Here is a 27199-nt window from a genome sequence, read left to right as displayed (position 1 = left end):
ATTCTGCAAAACAAAAGGTCACCAGTTTGATTCCCAGCCAGGGCACATGCCTGCATTGCAGGCCCAGTCCCCAGTTAAAGGCAGGTGGGAGGCAGCCAATCAATGTCTCTCACATAGATGTTTCTCTCCCTTTCTTTCTCTCTCCCTTCCCCTTCTCTAACAAATGAATAAGTAAAATATTTTTTAAAAAAAGGGAGAGAGCTGGAATGCCCCCAGTTATTCACTCTATGTTAATATATGGGCCATGGTAGACAATGATAGTGAACGTGTAAATACTTGAAATTTCACGAAAGTCAGCGTTTGAAGCTATGATCCCCTATTTGATTGCAGACATCCCTGGGAGATGTTAATAGCTTATGCTATTACATACCAGTCATTAGCACCTTAGTGTATAATCGTTTATCAGGTACTTTCCAAAGACAGGTCATTATTTTTATTACCTGTTTACATGTCCACCTTACCCTAAACAGAGTAAGAGCATTTAAGGGCAGTGATGATATTGTATTAATCCTAGTATGCACGTGATAAATAAGAATCAAGTCATAAGTAATAGAAGGGAAGGAGAAAAAAGGGTAAGGAAAACAAGAAATGTTTATCAGTAACTCAGAGAGACTAAAGAGCTCAGTAATTATTTATGAAATGCCAGTTCTTGGACATACTTGCTGCATCTTGTTTCTTCCATTTGTCTCTTCTTCATCGTGTGGATGCATTCAAGGCCAGTGGGCACCTTACCTCCATGTCCAGCTACTTGGCCATTTGCTTCTGGCCTATCCTACAAATCCTCAAGTAATCAGTTTCTAGACATCTTCACAAGTTTTTAAAAAGAAATTCATGCTATGTTTTATTAAAAAAGATTTTATTTATTTTTAGACTGAGGGGAAGGGAGGGAGAAAGAGAGAGAAATATCAATGTGTGGTTGCCTCTCACATGCCCCCAACTAGGCACCTGGCCCACAATCCAGGTATGTGCCCTGACTGGGAATCAAACTGGTGACTCTTTGGTTCACAGGCTGGCACTCAGTCCACTGAGCCACACCAGCCAGGACTAGACATCTTATCATTTTTGCACTACCAGTCCAAATGCATAGGATAATTAAGACTATAGGTACGTATCAAAGACTAAAGAAAATTCCACTTAAAATTTTTTTCATATTATCGTAAAACTCCATTTTCTGCTCTGAAATTTTGTGATTCCATGTTAAGATCTACAAGCAAGCACATCAGGTTGAAGGCTGACCTCATCAGCCAGGAGGTGAAAAGATGTGAGTAGGTAGAGAAACAGTGGCAAAGGTGTTGTCAAGTGAGAAGCATCCGAAAGTGGTTGCTGAGGAAGCACTGTGACTCATGCCTTCAGTGTGGTTTTTCCCTCGTTTCACCTTTGCTGGACCACATTCTTGTCCAGTTTCCTAACACTTCATTTAAGGCTTCGGAGACTAGATAGCACAAGATGCATAAGCTATGACGCACAGCTGTTCTCGGCTAGAGCAACTTCTTCAAATCTTCATCTGGGTGCCTCTCCTGGTAGATTAATCTGAACCATGTGTAACCATGGGGACTCCTTTCCCTTTTCCCCATTAAGTTCTAGAGCCATGGCTAAGCATTTTTTCCCACATCTCTTTTCCTCAGGGCCACGGTCTCACTCCACTCTACGTACTTGAGCTGACATGTAGGGAGTGAAGACTTGCATTTTGATTTCTTTATGCCTCCTGTTCATCTTCTTCTGTGTTCTAGTGACACTGATGGGTTCTAGGGGCCTCCCACCCAGAGCTTAGGATACAGAGCACCAGGGAACAGACTGTGGCCATGGATAAGTAACCCGCAGTGCCTATCTCACCACTCTTGGATCTTGAAACATAGCAGAGAATCAGAAGTGTTAACTCGTGGGCTCAACTAGCCAGAGAGCTAAACTCTTTTCCAGTGGTCTAACTGTGTAATCAAAACCAATAGTCATGTGGTTGCAACAAGGGCAAGTGAAGTTTATGGTACAGCACGTGGATAACTATCATTTTTTCCATCTGAACGCTGAGCACTGGCTATACTGGGTGATGTAATAAAGCAGGAAATGAGACAGGCCAGCTCCTAGTGGAGGGCAGACTCATAGGAAGCATACAAATAAATAAACAAGATAACATCAGGTAGTGCTAAGAGCTATCAAAACAACAAACCAGGGTGATGTCATAATAACCCAAAGAATGAGGCTGATCTAAATGTATGGTCAGAAAAGTATTATGGGGAGTTAATGAGCTGAGCTGAGACTGAAAGACAAGCCAAGGAGAACATTCTAGGTGGAGGAAAGAGCAAATGCAAAGGCCCAAAGTTTAGAATGGACTTGGAAGGATCTGCTCACTTTTATTCACGACAGTTGAAGGGGTCTAGAGAACGGGCTCTGGACCCTGCATTTCCACTCACCAGCACTTGTCAGAGGAGATTATTAGACTTGGAATTCCAGGACCCTTGTCCATGAATGGTTACTCTGAAAAGCAGGGTCTGAAGCCAGGATCTGTGTGCAGGTAGTTTATGTGAGAAGTGTTGTCAGAGATCAGAAGCCAAAGACTGGGGCTATGAGCGAGGGAAGAAGGGAAAACCACCGTGAGATGAGTTATGAAGGTTATGAAGGTCACTGCTATGGGCAAGGGGAGCTTGATTCCGCTGGTATTTTTTTCTGCATCTCTTTTCCCTGGGGATTTAGTCTCACTCCACTCTACATACTTGAGCTAAGGTATGCCAAGTAGGGGGTGAAGATTTGCATTTTGATTTCTTTAGTCCTCCTGTTCATCTTCTTCTGTGTCCTATAACCTGGAGAATTGTCCACTGAGGGACTAGGGCACATACTAACTGACCTCTGGCTCCAGTTGGTGGAAGGCAGCCCCTGGGGGCATTAATTCCCAAGCACTTTTGGAATGTGCTTTTGCCACTTTCATTGGAACAAGGCCAGGTAGCCTCTGGAGGTATTAAAGGAGTTTGGGACAGAAAGCAAAGAGATGTGTGGCATGTTCTTGAAATGACAGCCCGTCAACATGATCATCTGCCGAAGCTCCACATTAAATGAGGACCTAAGCCAAAAGCATGTGGCACCAGATGGGTCTGTCACACAGTATAACAGGATTCCACACCACCCCCCACCTTTGCCCCAGTCAATTGAAATACTCAAAGGAAGGCTAAGATTGGGGGTGGGGTGCAGACTTGCTCTATAGTTCTGTTTTCTCAGGCTGGTCCTTGTAGAAAAGAAGGAAAGAGGCTTGGACTGAATGGAATTATGATAGTGGGGCCGGGATCACCTCATGAGGGCCTTTAATTTATCATGCTGCCACACATCTCTGACAAGTCCAGATGGGAATCTAGCTCACCGGTAACTCAATCCGTGCCCAGGTCTCAGAATGGAAGGACATGGTGACCTAAGGGAGTTAAGTCTCTTTTCCTTTGGGAGATCCTGCAAGCCAGGAAACTTGTTCAAAGGTTAATTCAGTGGATTAAGAAAGACTTTTCTGGTGAATGAAGAAGGCAGGATCTTAATGTAATTAGCGCACAACAAACGGTAATAATGACAAAGTCCATAGCTTCTCATGGTTTGACATAGTGAGTATTGTAGGAGGTAGCATGGTAGTTAAAATCCATGTATTCTTTTAGTAAACTGTGGTTTAAGAAATTAAAAAAAAATCACAGAATTTCAGACTAAGTAAGTAGAAAAGCATTCTAATAATAATATAGAATAAGCAATAGATGGTATAGTCTCTCCCCAGATGGCTTCAGTGCAATGAGTCCAGCTCTCTTAACTCACTGATATTGGGAGAAATCCACTGAATGTAAGTGAAAATAACAATGAAATTGAAAACAATAAAGTCTCAGAATTGACTAAGACTCTAAACTTCATTTTTTCTCCCCTATGAAGCGGGGATAATAATGACATCCACTCCCCAGCTTTCTGGAAGGACTGAATGGCTCTGTGGGAAAGTGTTTTTGAAATTTCAAGGCATCATAAAACAGTATAATTAGTCCAGGGCTTGATATGTAGTTGTTATTATTTAAATTGTTGAAACGATAAACACCACTCCACTCATTAAAGGGCGGAAGTTCTGTTTATTGTAACGCTGTTGAGTGCAAAGAATTTTCAAGGAGCCAACAAAAACCTGACAGTGTGGAAATACATTTCTGGGCGCTCTGTGGAAGGAAATAAATGTTCTCATTTTGGCATTACAACATTGCTAGCAACAGCTATGAAATCCATGTTTCTATATTAGTCTGTTGCTGTACCTAACATTCTTTGTGAAGCTTCATTCCAGATGAGGCCCAGCAAGTGGCAGGAGGCATGTCCTACATAATTCTGTTCACTCGGTTTCCATTTCCCTTAGCTGTTTTTCATGCTTTGTGCCTCTGTCAGCTCTTTATGCCTGTTTTCTCTGGGTAGCTTTATTGTTATTGGAGTATGGTTCTTGCCTGTCTTTTGCTTACATGAAAAGAATTATTTCTGGTGTACAGAATCAGCCAGATGTTTTAAAATACAACTAAAGACCCTGCGATGCTGGTCAGTGGAATATTCCTGACATTGGCGTTCAGGCATTTGTTCATCTTCTGAGTTTAACTCAAGTGAATGCAGTCCTGAGTTGATGGGTGAATCAAAGCTGAAAGTTTCCAGAAGATGGAAAGATACCATAAAAGATGGAATTTTGTTGGAGCATGATTTAAATATTGCTTATCCACATCTCTTCCACAAATTTAAGCAGTCTCTAAGATTTTTATTAATTCACCACAGCTTTGGGTTTTTTCTTCCAGGACTCTTAGATCTGGTACTTTTGTTAGTGAAGTTAAGAAATGGGTGAAAGAAAAAAAAAAAAAGAATGATCTAAAAAGGCTTTCTTTACTATGAAATATATTACTGTCTTTTTAAGGTAGGGCATGCATAGCTTATAAAAGGCATGCTGTAAGGCAAAGAATGATAGACAACTTGGTCAGCTAGTGGATGAATCTGTTGTCATCCAGGGTCTGGCCCTTGACTTTGCAGGCTAAGACATGTGTCTCAGAGGCACGCAGAAGAACTGAGCTGAGAAAAGTTGACTATAAAATCTGATTGCAAATTTATACCTTAACAGTGACAGAAAGAATTGTGGTAATGATAACAGCTACCAATTCTTGAGTACTTTCTACAAACCAGGCATCATGTTGAGTACATTTTAGATTTCTTAGCAGACAGACTTCCCATATTCAGTCCCATCTCTGCCATTTACTAGTATGTGGTTTTAGGCAAATTCCTTAACTTTGTTCAAGTACTTGCCTTATTTATTACAGATCTCAGAAGGATACCTGGCATATCGTAATTACTCTATATAACTATTTGCCATTAATATTAATTTTCACAACACTCCTATAAGGTAGATACCATTACTATTCTCCTTTTACGAATGAGAAAGTGGAGATTTAAATTTGTTAAATAATCTGCTTAAGGTCTCATAGATAGTAAGTAGGCAACTAAAATATGATCAGGAACAAAATCAGAATTGAACAGTTAAGGATCCGGGCTAAAAGAGTACTCCTGTTCACCTCAGTGAAGAAGGTCTTTCTAAGATTACAATAGTCCCTCTCTGTATCGTGGTTTGCTTACTGCGGCCTCACTGTATCGTGGGATTTTTAAAAATATTATATTTAATTATTTATCGCAGATTTCTCACTATATCATGGGATTTTGCGGTACTATATATGTATGTTGTTAAAGTTACATAGGTTTAAGAGTGTAGAATATGTTTAAGAACATAAGTAGTGTTTATAAAAGCATGGGAAAGGTTAATAAGAGGTTGGGAATGGTTTATAAGTGTGTGGGAAGGGTTTATAAAGCCTTAAAATATATATAAATACTAAAATAAATGTGAGGTTTCTACTTTGCGAATTTTCACCTATCACGGGGCGGGGTGTGTGTGTGTGTGTGTGTTTGTCTAGAATGTAATACCCACAATAAGTGAGGGAATACTATACATCACTCCAAGTCTGTTGGCCAAGTCTTACCTCAAGGATAGTTCTCAGAAAAGCATTGCCCACATATGCTCTGGGAGTCTCCTTTTTTTATAACTTCAAAGCTATGCTCCTACTGCCCTCAATGTCTATCATTCACATTGCTCCAGGTACCATCTACCACAGTGCCGTTTGGTAAAACTTTCTGTGATAATAAAAATGCTCTTAATCTACTTTGTTCAGTGCAGTAGCCACTATCCACATGTAGCTACAGAACACTTAAATATGACTAATGTAACCAAGGAATTGATTCTAATTAATTTAATTTAAATTAATTTAAGTAGCCATATATGGTTAGGGCGTACTCTTTCAGACAGTACAGAACTTCAGGGGGAAAATGAATTTCTATTTTTTTAACTTTTTATATTTATTCCTAGTTGTGGTATAAAACAGGTGCCTTCCAATAATGATATTCAGTGGCATTTTTAATTTTTAAATTGAATTTATTGGGGCAACACTGGTTAACAAAATTATACAGGTTTCAGGTGCATAGTTCTATAACACATCATCTGTATATCTTATTATATGTTCACCACCCCAAGTCAAGTCTCGGTTCAACATCATTTATTCCCCCATCCCCTCTTCCACCTCCCCCCATGAAAAAAATGTATTTTTAGAAAAAAAAAAAAGTGCAGTTGGTCATCACTGAGAGAAGCAAAGAAATGCAATTAGTCTTATTATAAGAACTTTTGTATGGATTTCATTCAGCAATGAAGTTTCCTTAGATCAGCTAAATTATCCCGCTCATTTTTTGTTTTTTTCAGTATACAAGTTTCTGAGGGAAAGAAACAGACCCATTTGTTTGACCAGTGAAAAACTGAGTACAGAACTCTTGAAACGGAAAATTCAGAAATAGTTTGCGCTGGTCCACATCCTTTGGGTAGCTCTTGTACCTTAGGTCCTCTCAAGGCAAGGATAACCCTTGAGTTGTGAGGAGAGGAGAAAGAGGTCAAGAGTCAACAGGGTTGAGAACAGGTTTGCAAGTGGTGACCCTGGATTGCACGATGCAGACTGGAGGACGCCCATGGCCATTGCTCAGCAATTAGCGCGATTGTGCTTTAGTTTTTCAGCCACAGGTTTTTGAGTCAGAAGACCTTAGTTAAAGTTTAAGTTTTATCCCTTAATAACTGGGTGCCTTTAGGCAGCTCATTGAATTTCACTGAGTTGCCTTTCTGAGTCTATAAAATAGGCTAGAGAGAGTGGGGATCATAAATAAGGCCTTCCTCAAAGGGTGCAGTGAGGACCAGGGGAGATAATACATGCGCAACCACACATGCATTGGAGCTTGTACAGGCTGTAGAAACATCTTAGCAATGATTATAACATTTATTTAGCTCGCATTTGCCTTTTAAAACTGCTTTTATGTTTATCCTGTCATTTTATCTTCATGATGGAAGTAGGGCAGGAATTATCTACGTTTTACCATCTGTTGATGTATATAAATGTGGCCCACAGAAGCTGAGAGGCTGGCCTAAGGTTACCCAGTGCATCTGCTTACATTATGCCTGAGCTCAACCCTGGGCCTCCTGAGTCTAAAGCCCTCTCTTCCAAAAATAACCCACAGTCACAAGCTTGAAATCTACCAGTTATGCTGCAGAAAGTATTCCTACTCAATATGCAAGCTCCCTTAAAACATGAGTCCAAAGCTAAGTAATCGTAGTATCCATCAAATGATGATGGGTAGCCACCCATTGTGCTGAGCATTTCATAAATATTATTTAATTTAATTTTCATAATAATTTTATGAGATTGTCTGATTATTAAGGAATTGAGGCAGAGGTGGTTTAGGAATTTGTCCATGGTCCACAGAGCTAGTGAATGCCAAGGAAGCCTGGATGCATTTATTAGTTTGTTGAAGCTGCTGCAGCCCTGGCCACGGTTGGTTGGAGCAGCATGACATAAACTGAAGGGTCCGGGTTCAACTGCCATCAGGACACATGCCTAGGTTGTGGGTTCAGTCCCCAGTCAGTGCGCGTACAAGAGACAACTTATTGATATATCTCTCTCACATTGACGTTTCTCTTCCCCTCTTCCCCCCTTCGCCTCTCTTTCTAAAATCAATATTGTGTCCTCGGGTGTGGATAAAAAAAAGGCTGCTGCAACGAAATACCACATATTGGGTGGCTTAGACAACAGAAATGTATTGTTTCATCGTACTGGAGGCCAGAAGTCCAAAATCAAGGTGCTGAAAGGGTTGGTTCTTTCTTAGGGCTCTGAGGGGAGAACCTGTTCCTGGCCTTTGACTTGTAGGTGATTGTTTTTATTTCTCTGTCTCTTCACAATGTCTTTTCTCCATGTGTGTCTGTCCCTGAGTCCAAAATTCCATTTAGTATAAGGACACCAGTTTATGGGATTAGGAACCAATCTAATGACCTCACTGTAATTTGATTATCTCTGTGAAGACCCTGTCTCCAAATAATGTCACCTACTGGGGTACTGGGGTTAGGGCTTCAACAAATTAATTTTGAGACAGTGCGATTCCACCATAACACTGGATGTAAACCCAGATCAATCAGCCTCATGATGTTAAGCATTATGCTTTAATGCTTCCTGATGTTACAAAACTATACCCTTCTGCAGGATAGGGACAAATTTCAAGACCTAGAGCTTGGCACTTGAGCCCCCCAATCCACTTGTAGAGCAACTGAACAGAAATATATTCTATAAAATTTCTTAAAGTGAAAAGTGCTCCCCCAAAATGTTTATCTAAGAGACTGGTTTCCAGCTTACTAGGCAATTTGGCATCGAGGACTTTTCTCATAAACATTTACAAATATTCTGCTCGGTAATGAAGTTAATCAGTAAGCCACCCAACCTCTGGCCTCTGTCACTCCTTACCTAGTCTCATTTTCAGTTACTGGGAATAAGGTAAGAATGGTAATGCAGTTTCAGGAGTTAGAAAACCCAGTTCACATTAGTCCTTGCCACGGCCATACGGCGTCGGGATTCATCATGGAAATGATGAGCATGAAGCCTGCTAAAGGTAGGACACTATTCCCAGCTGCTCGTGGTCGCGCTTCTGTGACTGGACTGAGAAAATGGGGGAGACTTTGGTTTGAGATGACAGTAACAGATCTCTGTCAAAGATGGCTCAGTCAGAACCAAAAGACTGGGGTGAGAAGCAGGGGTAGGGTAATTCTTATAGGACTCTGGGAAGGTATTTCATTGAGATTAAACCTAAGTATGTGTTGCCTGAAATTTTTTATTGGCTATTATATAAAATTAGCATCATGGTTTCAAGTGAAACACTAGGCAGTTCTAACGTGAATGCCTGGGGACTGTTGAAATAACATTGTAAAGTATATCATTTAATGCAGTGTTTTAAAAATGGCAAGTCTCAGATCTCAGAGTTTCATGAAATCTGTTTTGTGGCTTGGAACCAGAATTAAAAACTAGAATAGAATAGAATACAATGGAATAGAATACAGTAGAGTAAAAGTGTAGAATAGAAATGTCAGTGTGCTCCTCAAGAAGATAAGTGTTATTTCACAGAAATTTTATTTCAATTACTTACGTATAAATGTGCACGTGAGTCAAGATAAAAGATATATTTCAAACAGTGGGTTGTGGTGAGAAAAATAAAAAAAGATCGAGAAACACTTATTTTCTGAACTTGTTTCAGTCTTTCTCTCCTAATAGTCTATGAAAAATCAGATGAGTAAAGAGTTCAGCTTTAAGCCTAAGCTATTTATTCTCTTTGAAGCAAAATGTGGGTTATAATTAAAATACAGATTATAATAAAGACAGTATATTTTGCCTGTTTTAATATCCCTCTCAAAACAGCATCTTACCTTACAAATTTCCAACGAAACGAGAAACTCTAACCGTTGTAACAATAATTACAATATTGAACATATTGTGACCGCAGACTTGGCAGCGTACTAGTTTGTTTAAATGTGATGTTTAAAAGTGACTCGTGGACCTGGACAGCAGTGTGGTGATTGGTGGGAGGAGCGGAGTGTAAGGGGGCTAACTGGTAATGGAAAAAACACAATGAACATTAAATTGGAAAAAGTGACTGTATTTAGAAATAGAAATTAGTTGAAAGGCTGGGGAAATAAATTTTCTATTATTTCAGTTTAACATTTATTAAACATTTACACTGCGTTAAGCTTTGTGTAAGGTGCCAGGAATAAAAAAAAGGGGATATGATATGGCCTAATATGATGTGACACTGTGAAAAGTTCGCAGACTAACCACAACAATAACCAAAATGTATTGAGCATGATGCTGTGTCAGGCACTATGCAGTTTACATTTCTTGTCTGTCTTTGTCTTCACTACAACCTCTCACCTAGGTACCATATTATTCCAGCTTTGTAGTGGAAGGAAGAGAAGGTTACAAAAGTTCAATGTCTTTAGCAAGTTCATACATCTAGCAAATTGTGTGTGAATGGCATCCAGAGTTGTCCATGAGGCAGGACCCTTGTGACCAGTATGCCATTTCACATCAAGTTTAGTGTGGAAGATAAGCCTGTATACAGACAAAAATGATTGTAACCTGCTTCTAAGTGCTGTGGTAGAGGTGTGCACAGAGGGTCAGAGAGATTAGTTCTACCTGGGGGAGCCCAGACAGACCCCGCAGAGGAGGTGGTCAGCGACAAGCCAAGGAGAGGCACCGACATCAGAAAGGCCTGGCACCAGGCAAAGCAAACAACTCCACAAACGAAGCTGTATCTTTATGGTTAAGAAACTGTGAATTAGGAAATAAATGAGGCAGAGAAGGCAATTTTCCCATTCATGAGACATTTTAGCAAACATTCATGATATATTGACTGTGGTCGGCATTGTGCCAGAAATGAAAACCAGATGAAACCTGGACCCTTCATCAAGCTCCGAAGCTGTGAGGTCATGGGAAAGTGCCATTGTTATTACATGAACCTGATTCTTCTCTTCGAATGCACAGTGGTTCTGACCAAAAGCTCCTGAGAGCTGCACTAATGTGATATCATTAGCCACATGTAGCTATTTCATTTTAAATTTTAATTATTTAGAAGTCAAATGAAAAATTCATTTCTTCATTATCACTAACCATGTCTCAAATGCTCACTATTCCATATGGTTAGTGGCTAATGTGCTATAGAGCATTTTCATCATCTCAGAAAGCTCAATTAGAGGGCACTCCTCTAGAGAGAGTCTCTCTACCTAGAAGAGTTTTGTTTTCTTCTGCGTGGGGTCTCAGACTCCCCTGGAATCTATTCAAGTATTCCCATTTAAAAACTCTTTCCTCAACTCTCACTCTCATTTATATAGAATTTCCTATAGTAAGGAATCCAAATTTTCTAACTGCTTGATAAACTGATTCCAAAAAAAAAAAGAACCAAACCAAAAAAAAAAAACCCACTCACAAATCAAACATATGTATATCCCTTTAAATTACATTAAAGTAGAAATAAAATTACCTTTTCAGAAAGCATACTCTAAACTTGACCTTCCTCTGCTTATGCTCTATCAGAAAGTTCACTATGGTGTTTTTTTATTTTATTTTAAGTTGCTTGTATATGTATTTTCTCTACTCTGTAGAGATTTGGCGGGGAGAATGTGAAATACTAGAAGTATTCAATAGGTGTGCTTTGGAATAGAGGCATTATTTATTATGAACTGATCTCTAATTTTTACTATGTTTTGTCATTTTTATGTAATACAATTGATGTCTTTGTGAAAGCTTTTCATTTTAATTGAGATGATCCCAGAGATTAATGTGATATTCATACCATGATCTGACTTGAACTGGGAGTCCATTGTGTCTCTTGATTATTAAAAGGTTTGTTCTGTTGAAATAATGCTCAGAGATCTTGGAATTGCCATATAAGGAGAAAAACATACACATTTCCTTGGATTCTACAGAATCCAGAGTCTGTCATTAATTGATCAACCTCAGGCAAGTTGCTTAACCTTCCTGGAAGCATAGATGGAGAGAAACTAGGCTTGGGGGTGGGGATGCAGAGTTGATTAGGGCTAAGGTGTTTGGGAAAGTAAAATCTAGCTATAAGTGCAAGTGAAATTGTTTGTAATGCTAAGTTCTTTTTAATTCTATTCACTCCAGAAATTTTAGTCATTAAATTATTAAATAAATCAGGATTTTATTTATATCTTTTCTTCTTTCCTGTTATAATTACATATTTTTATGTTCTTCCGTTTTGTGGTTTTTAGGTAAATCTTTTTGGTTGTTAGATGTTCTGACTCAATGCTGGTTTTATATGAATAAGTCAAGCATGAAATAAGAAATTGATATCTGCACAGATATTGTATACTTGGTGCTCTGTCAATCATTTCCTGGGTCAATAAACATTAAATACGTATATACGCCACCATGACATTGTCAAAAAGCCCTGAATTCTAATGCCCATGGACCATTAGTCATACACTTATAGACATTTTGGTTATAAAGAAGAACTATAAGATTATCCAGCATGGAGTCTTCTCTTTACAGATGAGCAAAGGCTGGACCAGGCAGGGAAGGTAAGTACCATATAACTAGATTCAAAGCCAGGACGCCCAGGGACTTAGAGTCAGGGAAAACTTCCAAGAGAAACTGTACTTCAAGGGAAATTTAGAGTTAAGTGGATATTAGAGAGAGGAAGCTCTCAGAGGGGATGGCTGTTTTGAGGGCAGTCCCAGGCTCAGAAAACAGCACATGGGAAGGTTCCTGAGTCTGGAATCAGCAAGGAACATTTAAGGAATGGCTGGAAAAGAAAGAAAGGGTAGGATCATGCTGAGCCCTGCAGATCTGGTTAGAGGTTATCTGTGAGCAGAGCCTTGAAGAGACTAAAGAACTCAGAGGGAGGAAGAGAAAGGCTTTACTCTCATGATCTAAAGCACCACACATCTGAAGTTATCCTAGAGAGGAACAGTTCAGCACGTGGGCTTTGAAGTCAGACTCCCCAAGTTCAAAGCTCAGCTACTTAGGTAGATAGGAGTCAAGTGGCCTAAATTCTCTATGCCATGGGCTCCTTGTTTGTAAGTGGGGTAATAATGTTAATTACCTCATAGGATTTTGTGGAATATACAAGTACCTAGCACTAGGAAGAACTCTATAATAAAGTTTTCTAAAAGTTATAGCAGCAGCAGTCGTCGGCAGCCGTCCATCTTGAGAGATGATGGTGTAGCTTCTTAAGTGTCTATCTGCACCGCCGAGAATGGTTGTGCAGTCCGACTCGGGAGTGACACGGTATCTGTCTCCTCCCGTGTTGAATCGACATCTTGCGATGACGCTGGAGTGTCCTCTCCAGTGAAGCTGAAGCTACAGAGCCTGGGCAGGGTGATATGGAGGGTCTGCTGTTGCCCATGCAGCAGACCCCCCCTCTCTTCGCAGCTGAAGGATCCAAGGGAAAGACGGAGTCAATACAGCTTGGCTTCAGGTGCACCGCAGGAGTTGCCGGTGTTGACTACAACATCAAACCGCCGTAGGGACTCCGGCTCCGGATTTTCTGTCGGGGTTTACTCCCTTAGCCTTTCCCCTGAAGAGGTATGCCGCAAGGCAGCGGAGGTTTTTTGGAGTCAGAGTTTTCCTTCTCTGATGTGCCCTGACTGGAAGATCGAACCAGCGACACTTAGCTCGCAGGCCAACGCTCAATCCACTGAGCCAAACCAGCCTGGGCTAAGCAGCAGTAGTAGTAATAATAATAATAGTATGAACCGTCTTTTGAGCATTGTGAAGAGCATTCTACATGTATAGATGCATAGATTCACAATCCCTAACTGACAATTCCAAATCCCCAAAACTCTAAAAACTAAGCATTTTTTTCGAAGTGTGATACAAGCTCCTTTTGTGGCAAAACCTGACCTAAATGAATGTGAGGGCACTTATGGCCTTCATTTATTCCTCTTACTGTGAGTATTCATACATTGCATTGTGGAAACTATGGCTGCTTGATTCTGGAGTCTTCCCCAGACTATGCTGAGAAATAATAACAAATTTTATTCTAAAATCCAAACAACTCTGAATTTGAAAACACAGGTGACTCCAGAGATTTCACATGAGGAACTGTGGATCTGTATTATCTCAGTCTTCAGCAACCCTTGATATAGATATTTTCATCCCAAGCCTACTGCTGTAAAAACTGGGGTTATCAGTACTTTAATTTGCTCAGTCTCATTGTTCATAGAGGTGGAGTTGGAATTTTGGTCTAGGCTTTGAAGAATCAGACACATTGGTATAGTTTCCTATATCTTATTTATGTCTATGACATTTTGTAGTGTTTTGCATAATTTAAACACTGCTGTTTTCTAAAGAGCCATCGTTCATGTTTCTAGGAAATAGAAGCATTTTCACAACCTGATAGTTTGCTATTACCTGGAGGTTTTATAGATAAGGGGCTCATTTGATAACGGCTGTAGGAGTAATGATTATGACTATTTTGGCGGCGGCTAGAATTCATCTAGCACTTCACGTGTGCACACATTTAGCAAAGCACTTGCATGTTGGATGTATTATCTCATTTAATCCTTACATGAACCTAAGGAAGTAGGCATTACACCCTGTTTTATGAAGAGAAAACAGAGGCTTAAAGATGCTAAATAAATTGTCAACATGCACAGATAGTAAGTAATAAAATAAAGCTAGGATTTGAACCCAGGTAGACTAATTTCAGGCACTCCCCTCTTCTTTTGGGTGCAATTTTCCTCCCCAGAGAACAGCGTAGCAATCTTCTCACAGTCACCATCATTCTGCTCCCTCTGTACTGTGCAAAACATTGCCTCATACACACACACAGTGCTTTTAATATTCATGAAAATATACATAGTATTCTATAGCTTCATGTTTTCAAAAAGCACCATATTGTAGAACCCTTTCCATATCAGCACTTATAATGTCCATACATCTAGATAGTATTTCATTGTATGGACATAATATAATTTACTCACCTAGACTCCTATTGATGGATATTTAAGTCATTTTCAGCGTATGGTTCTTAAAAATGTTGCTGCAAATGAACACTTTACACAAATATTTTTTTTATTCAGATGTAAGCATATCTTTAAAATGAATTTTCTAGCAGTAGATTGCTGGGTTCAGAGCGTTTGAATTTTAAATGCTGAAAGATATTGACAAATTGCCCTCCAAGAATTTTACTTTCCCAAGAGTGTGTGTTGTGTCAAACTTTTTAAACCTTGATATATTTAAGGGTAAAAACTGTGATATTTTTCCTATTGTAGTGTCAATTTAAATGTAATTATTGGCAAGGATGTGCACATTTTTATATCTTTTTCACATACTTGTGTTTTTATTTCTAAAAACTGACCATTCGCATCTTTTATCATTTTCCATGGAACGTTAAATATTTACCATGTTGAATGCTTTTTCCTAACATTCTTTTTGCTTTTCTTTTTTCAAATGTTCCTGTTTGATTTCCTTTTTCCATGGTGAATGTTTTCTAACTGGTTTGTAAGAGCTTTTTACATATTAATGATATAACTATTTGGTCTGTCCCTTATATTCTGGATATTTTTCTGAGTTTGTAATTTAGTCCTTTAATTCTTTATGCAGACTTCTTTGATATAAAAAAAAGTTGTTAATTTTTATACAGTTAACTATTTCAGTCCTTTTATTAGGGCCCACACTGTTATACATACTGTACATTAAACTGTCTCTCTATAGAATGATGATGTTAATTCCAGTTTTATTGTCACTTTGTTCAGGTGTACTGACAGAACCAACAGTGGGTCCTCTGGGACAGAATCTAGAAGTGGAATCATACTCACAATACAACAGTATTCAGTTTCCCCAAGTTCAACCACAGATTTCCTCATCATCCTATTATTCCAACCTGGGTTTCTACCCCCAGCAGCCTGAAGAGTGGTACTCTCCTGGAATATATGAACTCAAGCCAATGCCAGCTGAGACTCTCTACCAGGGAGACACTGAGGCAGTAGAGGTTCCTGTAACCAAGAAGGCCCGAATGGGTGCTTCAGCAGGGAGAATCAAAGGAGATGAGCTATGTGTTGTTTGTGGAGACAGAGCATCTGGATACCATTACAATGCACTGACCTGTGAGGGGTGCAAAGGTAAGCATCTTTGGGTTGGCAATGCTCTGCTTGTTAAGGTTTTACTGTATTGGTTGTCGAAATCCCTCCAGCTGGATTCATCCCTTTTCCCAGATAACTTCCCGTTTTCTCCTACTTCTTCCTATCTCCTCACCTTTGGTTAAATGTTTTGGATCTCTAGGAAAAGCTTGTTAGAGTATTTCACATAGGTGTAAGTAACCACTTTCCTTTTCACAACCTTACACACAGTTAAGAAATTTATGATTGTGGATTTTTTTTTTTTTTGTTTTCTTTTTGTTGTTTTTTTTTTAAGAGAAACTTGAACTTACCTCTTAAAATTAAAAAAGAAGGAAGTAACAATAGCTTATTTCAATAGATACTTCATTTAGTAGGAATCATCTGTGAAATGCTGTGTGGGTGGGGGGTGGGGAGATCAATGAAATTACTATCCATTAAGAATGAATAAAATATAACACATGAAATAAGAAAATGACTCAATATAAAGTTCTATGTGATTACTCTCCCAAGAAGGACACAGGTAATAAGTTCATAAATTTTCAGAGGAAAGAACAGGGTGGACTAGTAGGTTAATCTGTTTATCTTTGCATTTCTTCATTTAACACATATTTATGGAATGCCTAACATGCATTAGGCACTTTGCTAGCTTCTGTGACATTGAGAGCTGAGTAAGAACTGCCCTTGAGCAGAATCTCTGAATGGTGTGCCAAATTCAGGTTCCCAGTTGGCCATGATTGCCATTAAAATAAACAGTCACATAAGAATGGCTCAAGGACATTTCAAATCTTCGAAAGTTCATATGATCAGATTGTGTAAAAAAAACTACATTAGTCACCGCTTAAAAACTTGGTGTGATGTCATTAGATTTTTTAAAACATAAATTAGTGTTTATGTCCCACATTTAAAAGTTAAAACAGGTGTATAAAGAAAATCTAAAAGATCTCATTTATGGCCATCAAAATACCCATATTCTTTTTGTGGAGAGTCCAGTTTGTATAGGTAAAAAGAGAACTTGTAAATTCTTTGAGGCACAGATTATGCCTCCAGTTCTACTACTTCGCATAGCACCCAACACGGTGCCCACCGTATAATAAATATGGTATAAATGTTATTTGAATGATGTATGAAAATCCATGTTCATCGCTGGTACTTAGTATATACGGCTCCACTTTGTAAAACTATATTCAAACTCTTTTATACTACTTAATTTTTTATTACTCCCAAATAATAAAATAAGTATTACCCTCCCACCCTCATATTTGGTGGCAATTTTTTCTTGAGCCAGCAGAGTTTTGGAGATGGAAATCTGTGTTTGTGACAGTTTTTTAAAAAGAGAGTTCAAAGATGCCAAGAGAGTAGATTTTAGATGTTCTAATCAAAAAAAAAAAAAAAAAAAAAAAAAGAAAGAAAGAAAGAAGGAAAGAATGGCAGAAAGAAAGAAAAGAAAGAAGTGGTGGTGATGTGTCCCGATGGAGGGGTAGCTAAGGCTGTGGTGGTCATCGTTTTGCAATATGTAAGTGTAACAAATCAACATGTTGTAACCTTAAGTTTACATAATGTTGCATGTCAATGATAACTCAATAAAGCTGGAAAAAATAAACAAGAATGCTGAAGTTGAAAAGAGGAAGAGTTGTAATAAAACAGGAAGGAATAGCTAACTGGTTAGGAAAAATGAAAGTTTCAAAATGACCAAAGTTGGATTAAAATGAAAATAAAATTTTACATGTACGTTTGAGAAGTCAATTGCCAATCTACATAAAAGAAAGAGATTTGTAGTAACTCTAGTCATAAAGGGACTGGGTCCTGGCTAGTTGGCTCAGTGGGTTCAAGCATCATCCTGATACACCAAGGCTGCAGGTTCAATCCCAGTCAGAGCACATACAAGAATCAACCAATGAATGTATTCATTAAGTGGAACAACAAATCAATGTGTCTCGCCCTCTTTCCCTTCTTTGGTCTCTCTAAAAATCAATTTTAAAAAGTAGCTGTGTCTGTTACTCTGGAGGGCAAAATGAGGACCAAAAGATAAAGCTCACAGAATGGTATATTTTGGGCATAATTCAAGAAATAATTTTCTAACACATCAAGAAGTCCTCCAACAATAAGATTGGCTTCTTGTCTCAGATGATAATGAATTCCTCATTATTACAAAAATTCAAAAAGTGATTAGGTGATTAGGCTTGAGTTCTCACAGAAGAAAGTTCTGCATTGTATGGGAAATTATCTTAGTTGTTTGTCTTTACACCTACTGAATTGATAGTACCACAGTTTATAAAGTTCTAATTATTTCCTGTTTTTTCTTGTCTTCTGACCTCATTTGTAAATTTTATAAGTCAGAAATATGTATAGTTCATATCACTCCTATTGCTGAATTGATGAAAGTTGATGTTAGTCCAGGGTTTCTGAAGCACAATGCTATCGGCATTTTGTTCTGGGGGCATGTCTTATATACATTGTGGGATGTTTAGCAGCATCCCTGGCTTCTTCCCACAAAATACCAGTAGCATTCCCCTAGTTGTGACAAGAAAAATGTCAGGAGATATGGTCAGATGTCCCCTGAGGAGCAAAATTGCCCCATTGGGAACCACTGGGATAGCCTATTCAGTTAAAAGTACTATTATAATGTGAAGTCATATATGAAGCTTTCTTGAAGTGAATCATGTTTCTCATCTTGATTCAAACTGCTTTTATTTAATTCCTTATGCTATTTTTTAATACAAAAATGTTTTATGCAACAAAAGAACAAAAAGAAATTCATAGAATTAAATACAAACAAAACTATAATATCAATAAAGTAAGAGACTGCTTATATTATGTGGTTTTGTTGCTCGAAGTGTTACTGAAGACCAGTTCTTTTGAGTTTGGTAGGCTTGGTATGAGGCCTCTGTTCCCTACTGCTTTTCTCTGTTCAAGCAACAGATTTGTCCAAACCTTGGTTCATCCAGGGTTCCATTTGGCCAACCTTGCGCTGAGGAAATCCCATGAACATTGAATTTACCTTTGCCACTTTTTCATAGCTCTTGAAAAATAAATTGTGCTTCTTGCTGTTAATGAGATCATGGATACAAATAAAAATGAAGGCATTTAGTTTGAATGGCAGCATAAGATGGTCACAGAGATGATCCACAGAATGCTGTTATTAATTTTTAAAGACATCCATAAAATAAAAATATAAAAACAATTTTAATATGTGCAAAGGACTTAGTAAAAGCCCTGGTACATAGCCAAGACTCAATAAATGCCTATCATTATTGTTATGGTCTTAGACCGTTATCATTTGATTGGGAAGACTTATTCTACTTGATGTTGCGTCATTACCCAAAGCCTCCCCACCTTGTCTACGGAGACCAGTGCTACTCAAAGTGTGGTCCTGATCCAGAAGTATCAGTTCGGCACCACTTGGGAAGTTGTGGGAAATGCAAATTTGAGGGCTCTTCCCCAGACCTACTAAATCAGAATTTCTGGGAATGGGGCCCAAGAAGCTGTGGTTTAACAAACCCTCCTTGCTAACGTTTGAGAACTACTGTTGTAAAGGCCCCTGAGTTGACTTATCTGGCCAGGCAGCCTGGTTGTGGATTGTGGTTGTGAAATTCTCAAAGGTGGAAGGGGCAGGTGCTGCTCTCCAGTCATCAAAAGAAAACTCAATAGATAAAAATCTTGACTGGAAACACACAAAATCTAACCAAGTCATGTGTTTCCTGCTTGGAGAGAAATAGAAAAGAATGTGCGTAGTTTATTCTGAAAATCTGATTCAAAAGGAAAATCCCATTATAAATTTGAACCTACAAATTTCAGTGCCAATGACATGCCAATGCTATAAACACTTTCTCAGGCTCTTACAGCAACTGTGGAAAGTAGGTACTATTGAGCTTATTTTTTTAAAATGAGGAATAAGCATATTGTTTCAAATAGAAGCTGAGATCTGGAGAGCAGTGCTAATAGCTTAAGTGGTGTGTTTACTATACTTTAGTAGTCAACTTGTTAAACCTCACACCTTATCCCCACTTTATAGATGAAGGAAGTGAGGCATAAAAGTTTAATCAACTTACTTAAGGCTTCTCAGCTAATAAGAGGTAGAGCTTCAAATCTCTAGCTTATAAATCTAACTCCAGAGCCTCTATTATTAACCACTAGGTTATGATGCCTTTTATTGCCCACTAAGTGACTGTTCTACACTTTGAGCTATCTGTTGAAGGATAATATGGACTAATTCAGTGACCAAAGGAAGTAAACCAAGAGTTCATCTAGGTGTTAAGGGATTGTCCAAGCCAAAGGCATAAATCCTTAAAGTCAGCAACCTGGGCCAGCTCACCTCCTTACAGGTGAAGGCTCCAGTGACACCTGGTCCTCCTGAGAAGAACTCAGGGGCATGGCAGAGTGACTAGAGTGAGACCAGTGTGCCGAGGACAACCCTAAGAAACTCTTCACTTCAGAATTGAGAAAACAAAAAAAAAAACCCAAACAAACAAACAGGAATACTGACTTTAAAGGCAGGCCAGAGGAGCAGCCCACCAAGGATATATGGAATAGAAATCAGAGATAGAAGGCTCCAGGGAAGGGCAGAGTCACAGGAGACAAGGAAGGGAACAGAAAAGTGGTCTAAAGAGAACCAATGTTGGGGGTGGTTCGGGAAGGAGAAGTTGGATCTGAAAGTAGATGCATTTTTGAGAGCAGAGAAAGGAGGCACAGCTTTTTCATTGATTCTGATTTGAGACTTTGCCCCCCTGGTGGCAGCAAAAGCACCGGAGCGCAAGGGAGGACATGACGTGGAGCCCGGCAGAGCCCCTGTTCTGTGCCAGCGGTTGGCGATTTTTTTCTGTAAAGAGACGGACAGTAAACGTTTTCGGCTTTGCACCATCGCGGTCTCTGTTGCAGTTGTGCAACTCTGCAAACACAGCCATGCAAAGAAGGGGCCTGGCGGTGGTTTTACTTAGCCTACAAAAATTAGGCAAAAAAAAAAAAAAAAAAGCAATGGGCTGAATTTGGCCCATGCACCTAGTTGTAGTTCGCTGACCCCTTTCGTATATTTGGATTTAATGCCATTTCAAGCCCTGGTGGAAACTTTATTTTGTTCAATTTAGGATTACTGTACGCACCATCCCCATCCCCACAAAAAGTCATTTTTCTGGGGTTTTGTCTAAGTGCCAGGATTTGGTAGCCGTGTGGAGGGATTGGGCACCAGTGGGAAAGGGGGGCCTCTGGTGCTCAGGGCTGTTAACACAGTCTGGTTTCCACTGGGGGTTGTTCTAGCTGGCCTTTAGTCACCAGTGGGAAGAGTCTCTGAGGCTCTACCCTGGGTCCTGGGCACACCCGTTCCCCCTCTCTGGCCCTCCTGCTTCCTCGCAGCTCAGGTGAGCAGGTCCCTGATGCTGCCCCAGGGGCGCTGGAATGCCTGGCTGCCCAGAGAACCCATGCAGCCATTTCACCTGCTCCTATGCCATGCTGGGTGCAGGACACTGGGGGCATCTCCAGACGATCCCCAGGCAAGGATACAAGAACCCCTCTGCCTCAGGATTCCCAGATGACGTGGAGTCTCTAAAATCTTTCATCACACCCATCCCAGGACTCAGCCTGGGTGTGGGGAGGGAGGGGAACAGAGCTCAGGACCTTCTCAGATATGACCTCTTTCATGTCCTCTTTGATTGACTGCCTCTCCCAACTGGGGAAATTCAGTGTCTGGGATCTTGAAGCATAGGCTTTGGTGACTGGAAACCAATAATTGGCTCCTTTGTGCTTTGTTTTCTCTGGAGAAAACAAGTGAAAATTGCCCTGGCTTAGGGATTAGGGAGGAGGGGCACTGAACAGGGCAACACACGAGTGAAAGAACTGGTGCCCCATGCCAGGCAGTCTGTCAGCTGAGCCAGCTTGGTCCCCATCCCCCACACCCCTCGGATACCTGCGCTTACGAGATACAAGATGAATTTCACTCCATAACTTTCCACCAAAGAGAGCACAGATTTTGGGGTTTGACAGGCATGCATTGAAACTAGGCTCTGTACTTCTTGACCGAATAAGCAAGGTACTTAATATGCAAGTCAGTGTTCAGGAAAATAAAACAGAACCCAAAAATGCACGTAGAAGGGACTTTAATACAGGAGAAGTTGGAAGGGCAGAGGAGCAGGCTCTACGCTGAGCATCCAGGACGATGTTCAGAGCCACCCTGAGGAACTGGCCTGCCAGGGCAGTTGCTATTCAAGGAGATGAGGGGTCAGGAAGCTAGCACAGAACGGTTGGCCTCCTTCGCTGCCATCTAGGGATCTGGAAGCTGCCTTCCCCGCGATGACTGGATCCAGAGCCACCGACTGCCTGCTAAATTTGTACATACAATGTATGCCCCTGTCTGGCCTCTCACACCTTCAAAGTTAGCAACTGGAAACCGAGATGCAGACACAGCAGAACGGCACGATCCCACTTTGCCGGCAAAGACCACAAAAGCGGCAGAAGCACAACTCTTGCTTCACTTCCCACTTCCAAATGCGTCACAAGGGCATCTGCTTGGCAGAGCTTCAATCGTATCCACATGTCAGCCACAAGGAAGCCTGGGAAAGAGTGGGTTCAGCTCTCCTTCTTTAACGTGGAGAGTGCACCCCAGAATACTAGGAGATACAGTGGATATCCAGCTAGTCAATCCTTAGTTTGCTGAAATTTTAACTTCTCTGAGACTCCAATCTGCAAAAATGGGATACTGTCCATATCACAGGGTCATTTGGAGAACTAAGTTAGGTTTTTATATGTGAAGATACTGGCAGCTCTCTTGCTATAAGTCTCCACTGCAGGTGTGTCTGACCTGTGATACTTAAACACAGACCACACACACAAATTTTTAAAAACTTAAAATAAAAAACAAAGATCATGGTTATACTTCCTGATTTCCTTGGTCCCTATATCTGTTTCTATTAGAACTACTTTAATTTTTCTAAGTATTTTATTTCTTGTAGACATAAATGGCATCAATGAGAGAAATTTTAATCTTTTTAAAAATGACTACGGCACACCAGCATTATGCAGAGTGACAATGACTACCGTTTTCTCAGCACCAGATTAAATCTAGAGCTTTCTTTCCCCCTCAGTTATCTGTGGAGCATATGGAAATATGCTAATATCTGATTAAATTTTGATTCAAACTTCAAACCTCAACTAACAAAACTGATCTGCAGCTGACTGGGACTTTCGAACAGTTGCATTTTCAAATAGGTCAGTGTCAGTCACATTTTTCTTGCCGAGAGAATGGTAGAATTCTTAAAAGGTATTTCATGAATAAATGGGTGACCTATTGTCCTTTTGAACATTTTTTATAGGAGATAGTGAACCAGCATTGGACTTAATTTTTTAAAGTATATTTTATTGATTATGCTGTTACAGTTGTCCCAATTTTTCCCCCTTTGCTCCCCTCTGCCCAGTACCCCCTTCCCGCCAGCAGTCCACTCACTCCCTTAGTTCATTTCCATAGGTTGTGCGTATAAGTTCTTTGGCTTCTCCATTTCCTATACTATTCTTAAAATCCCCCTGTTTACTTTGTACCTATTAGCTATGTTTCTTGATCCCTGCACCTTTTCCCCCATTCTCCCCTTCCCCTATCCCCGCTGATAACCCTCCATATGAGCTCCATATCTATGGTTCTGTTTATGTTCTAGTTGTTTGCTTAGTTCGTTTTTGTTTTTGATTTTAGATTCAGTTGTTAATAGTTGTGAGTTCGTTGTCATTTTAATGTTCATAGTTTTGATCTTCTTTTTCTTAAATAAATTCCTTTAATATATCATATAATAAGGGCTTGGTGATGATGAACTCCTTTAGCTTTACCTTGCCTGGGAAACACTTTATCTGCCCTTCCATTCTAAAGGATAGCTTTGCTGGATACAGTAATCTAGATTGTAGGTCCTTACTTTTCATCACTTTGAATACTTCTTGCCCATAAAGTTTCAAAAGAAGGTTTTATTTTAAGGTGGATTTGACTTAGAACAGGGCCAGTCCATCCTTAATAAAAGGAAGAAAGGAGGATTATGTGGTGCAGATACAGGTAGGCTAATAGATTTCATGCTGGTGCATGTGGGATTTCTCAATTGACAGGTTTGATATTCTCAGTCAGATAAGAAGCTGTCATCAACTGAGAGTCAGAGCTGTGGAAGTGGTGTTGGGAGACTAAAGAGAAGTTGTAACAAAGTCTAGGAGAGTGAAGTAAGGTCCTGACTTGAGATGTGACAGGATGCCTATTGCTTGGAGGGCTCACTCTAGACTTATTGTCAGGAGTAAACAAAGCTGTCCTGGTGGTTGTGCATTTCTTACTGACACATTGAGGCTACTCAAGTGGAGGCATGGAGTAGGTGGGGAGTTGAGTTTAATCTAATTCAACCCAGAATCAAAATAATTCAAGGAGCTAATTTCATAAGGTTGTGTGCACTCATGCACACAAAAATAAAAAGCAAATAAGATTGATTGTCTCTGGGAAGGACAGATATAGGAAGAAAATGTTATACTTTATATCCTTTCAGATCTATTGATTTTTGAACCACAGAAAATAATAACTTCTTCAAAAAATGATAAGATAATATTAAAAAGAGATAAGTGATGTGAAGTAAGTAAAAAAGACAATGGGAAAGGGATGGGTGACCTCATGAAAGATACAGCTGTAGATAAAGTGGTGATACTAGAGCTGACATAAAGGATGTGAAGGTTCTGTTACTATTATTATTTACAGCTAATTACAATGTTTTTTTATTCTCAGCTTGAGTGGGAGATGATTTATATTTTGGTCACCCAAAATCATGAGGCCAAATAATAACTTACCTTTTAAAAAATTAGGAAGATTTATTATGTTCATTTACAGTGCTAAAATGAGGTAAATTCAATTTTTTTCCTGGTTCAGTTCTGTGGTTGAGCTGAGGAATAAATTAAGCTTTAAAAATTCTTATATGAAAGATTTAAAAAAACATTTATTTACCTGTAGCTTGTGTCAGTCAACTTATCACTAGGATAACTTTCAGTGTCTTAGACTTGAATCCTTCACTTTCTACTTATACAATGGAGGACATCAAAAAAACCAGAATTATCTTCTTGAGGGCAAGCTCCTTGTAGTACAGGCTTCCCCTGCTAGGTAAGTGTTCTAGGAACCAATCTACAACAGTGTACGAGCTGGCGTTGTTGTGAGAGGCTGTGTTCGGCTTCAGTGAATGTGTTTTGAAGACCCTTTCAGTGCATTTGTCCATTTCATGATGGGTGATTTACAAATGCACCTGCCCACACTCCACTGAGTAGTCAGCAGTTTTTGACCAAAAATGGGATAACTCTCCATGCCCCACCCTCCCTATTCATCCAATCTTGCCCCAAGTGACCTTTTTTTTATCCCCTGGATGAAAAAAGTCCTCAACGGGAAACGTTCTGCCAGTGTGGTAGGGGTGAAACAAAAAACAGCAGAAGCACTAAAAGGCATCAAAACAGATGAATTCAAGTACTGTTTTGAGGAGTGGAAAACCATCTTGATAGCTGTATTGCATCAAATGGAGAGTACTTTGAAGGGGACTGAAGTTTAAACATGTAAGAATAAATACACAATTTTTAATAAGAAAATTCTGTTGTTTTTTGGGGGGGACCTCCTCATAGATGAAGGCAAAAGAAGAAACAGACTCAGAGCTGCCTGCAGGACAAACTCTCACAGAGGCAATTCCTACTTCACTCTAAAAGAAGAGTGATCTCATTAATTGAGTAACCTCTAAGATTCCCTGCTGAAGCTGCTGCTTGTGTTTGAGCAGCCTGCTTTTAGTGATCAGGATGGAGGACCAGATGTGTTTTTGGGTAGAATGTTCAGGTCCTTGTCTTCTGGGCAAGGGGACTCCCTCTTCCTGCTAATCATTGCCCCCACCCCACCCCCTACCCCGGCTCATAGTCATTGCTTGAGACTGCATGTGAATACTGCACAGGAGGTGGCAGACTTCTGTAAAGGGTCCATATTTTAGGCTTTGCGGGTATTAAGGTCTCTGTCATGACTATTTGACTCTACCATTATGTGCAAAAGCAGACATCATTAAATAAATGAGCTTGGCTGTGTTCTAATGGACTTTATTTGTGGCTATTGAAACTTGAATGTCATATAATTTTTAAATATAACAAAATTATTTTTTAAAGACTTTATTTACTTTTAGAGAGTGGAAGGAAGGGAGAAAGAGTGGGAGAAGAAACACTGATTGGTTGTTTCTCGTCTGCCCCGCAACCAGAGACTTGGCCCATAACCCAGGCGTGTGCTCTGACCAAAAATTGAGCTGGCGACCTTTTGGTTCACAGACCAGTGCTCAGTCCACTGAGACACACCAGCAGGGCATCACAAAATATTCTTAGTTTTTTCTTCAACCATTAAAATATAGAAACCATACTTAGGTTTAGGCCATACAAAAATAGACAAGGTGAGGTGAATTTGCCCTACATAGTTAGCCCACTACTGACTTAGTCCAGTTTCCCCTATAAATGCTTTCGGGTGTCTGCATCTCCTGGTATCTGAACTCGGACCTTCCCCCATTGGTCCCACTCTTGCATTCTTATGCACCTGTCTTAGACCACGTTTCTTCATAAATTTACTGTTTCTATCTTTCAGATATTCATCAACATTTCTGATACATTGATGGAGCTGTATTTGAACTCTTTTCTAAACTAATGAGTTTTTCTTGCATTTCATGGTATATATATATATTATTTTCATGGCACATTTTGACCAAGGGATTATAGAAGTTTGATGAATGGCCTTTGACTACCAAGTTGTTTATAGATTTGTCTGCTTATGAATGATATCAAGCAACTTCCAAAAATAATTCAAAGTCAGTCCTTTTAAAACTATTTAATTTAAAAAAATCAATAGAAATTGTAGTTGAGAAAAGTAAGTATTGGAAAAATCAGGTAGACATTTTTGTGGCTCTCAAAGATATTAAGGGGGAAAAAACAAGTTCAGTGATGAGCAGGAACAAAATTGTCTACAGTAACTTTTGTCAACTGCATCTCAAAAGTTTCAAGGTTTTCTCTTTCAGAAACAACAGGCTGAAACAGCTCTTGCCAGGTGATCAGGAGTCTATTATCAATTTCTAAAAATTTCAAAACAGAGCTCAAGGAGAAGAGCTGAGATCTTAATGATTCGTAAAGTGTGTGATGGGAACCAAAGCTTACTTTGTTAGCATTGGCAGCGAGAGCTAGTTTGTGCCTCTTTGCAGCTTCTTA

General features: G+C 39.6%; 1 protein-coding gene across 5 annotated transcripts in view; it reads left to right on the top strand.

The window, feature by feature from the left end:
• NR1H4 (nuclear receptor subfamily 1 group H member 4) overlaps positions 1–27199 on the top strand; it is a 69941-nt gene that overhangs the window by 18384 nt on the left and 24358 nt on the right. For 3 of the 5 annotated variants that reach the window (XM_090275364.1, XM_090275365.1, XM_090275363.1), the window contains one exon: positions 15641–16006. In XM_090275364.1, the coding sequence (XP_090131490.1) occupies positions 15641–16006 (366 nt within the window). Of the gene's footprint in view, positions 1–8872; positions 8983–15640; positions 16007–27199 lie in introns of those variants that run through there. The other 2 variants (XM_090275362.1, XM_090275361.1) reach the window with 1 other exon arrangement.

Source organism: Furipterus horrens, unplaced genomic scaffold (genome assembly GCF_987537825.1).
Source record: "Furipterus horrens unplaced genomic scaffold, mFurHor1.1.pri manual_scaffold_4, whole genome shotgun sequence".
Taxonomy (NCBI): Eukaryota; Metazoa; Chordata; class Mammalia; order Chiroptera; family Furipteridae; genus Furipterus; species Furipterus horrens.
Note: the sequence above shows the minus strand (reverse complement) of the source record. Positions and strands in the feature narration are given on the sequence as shown.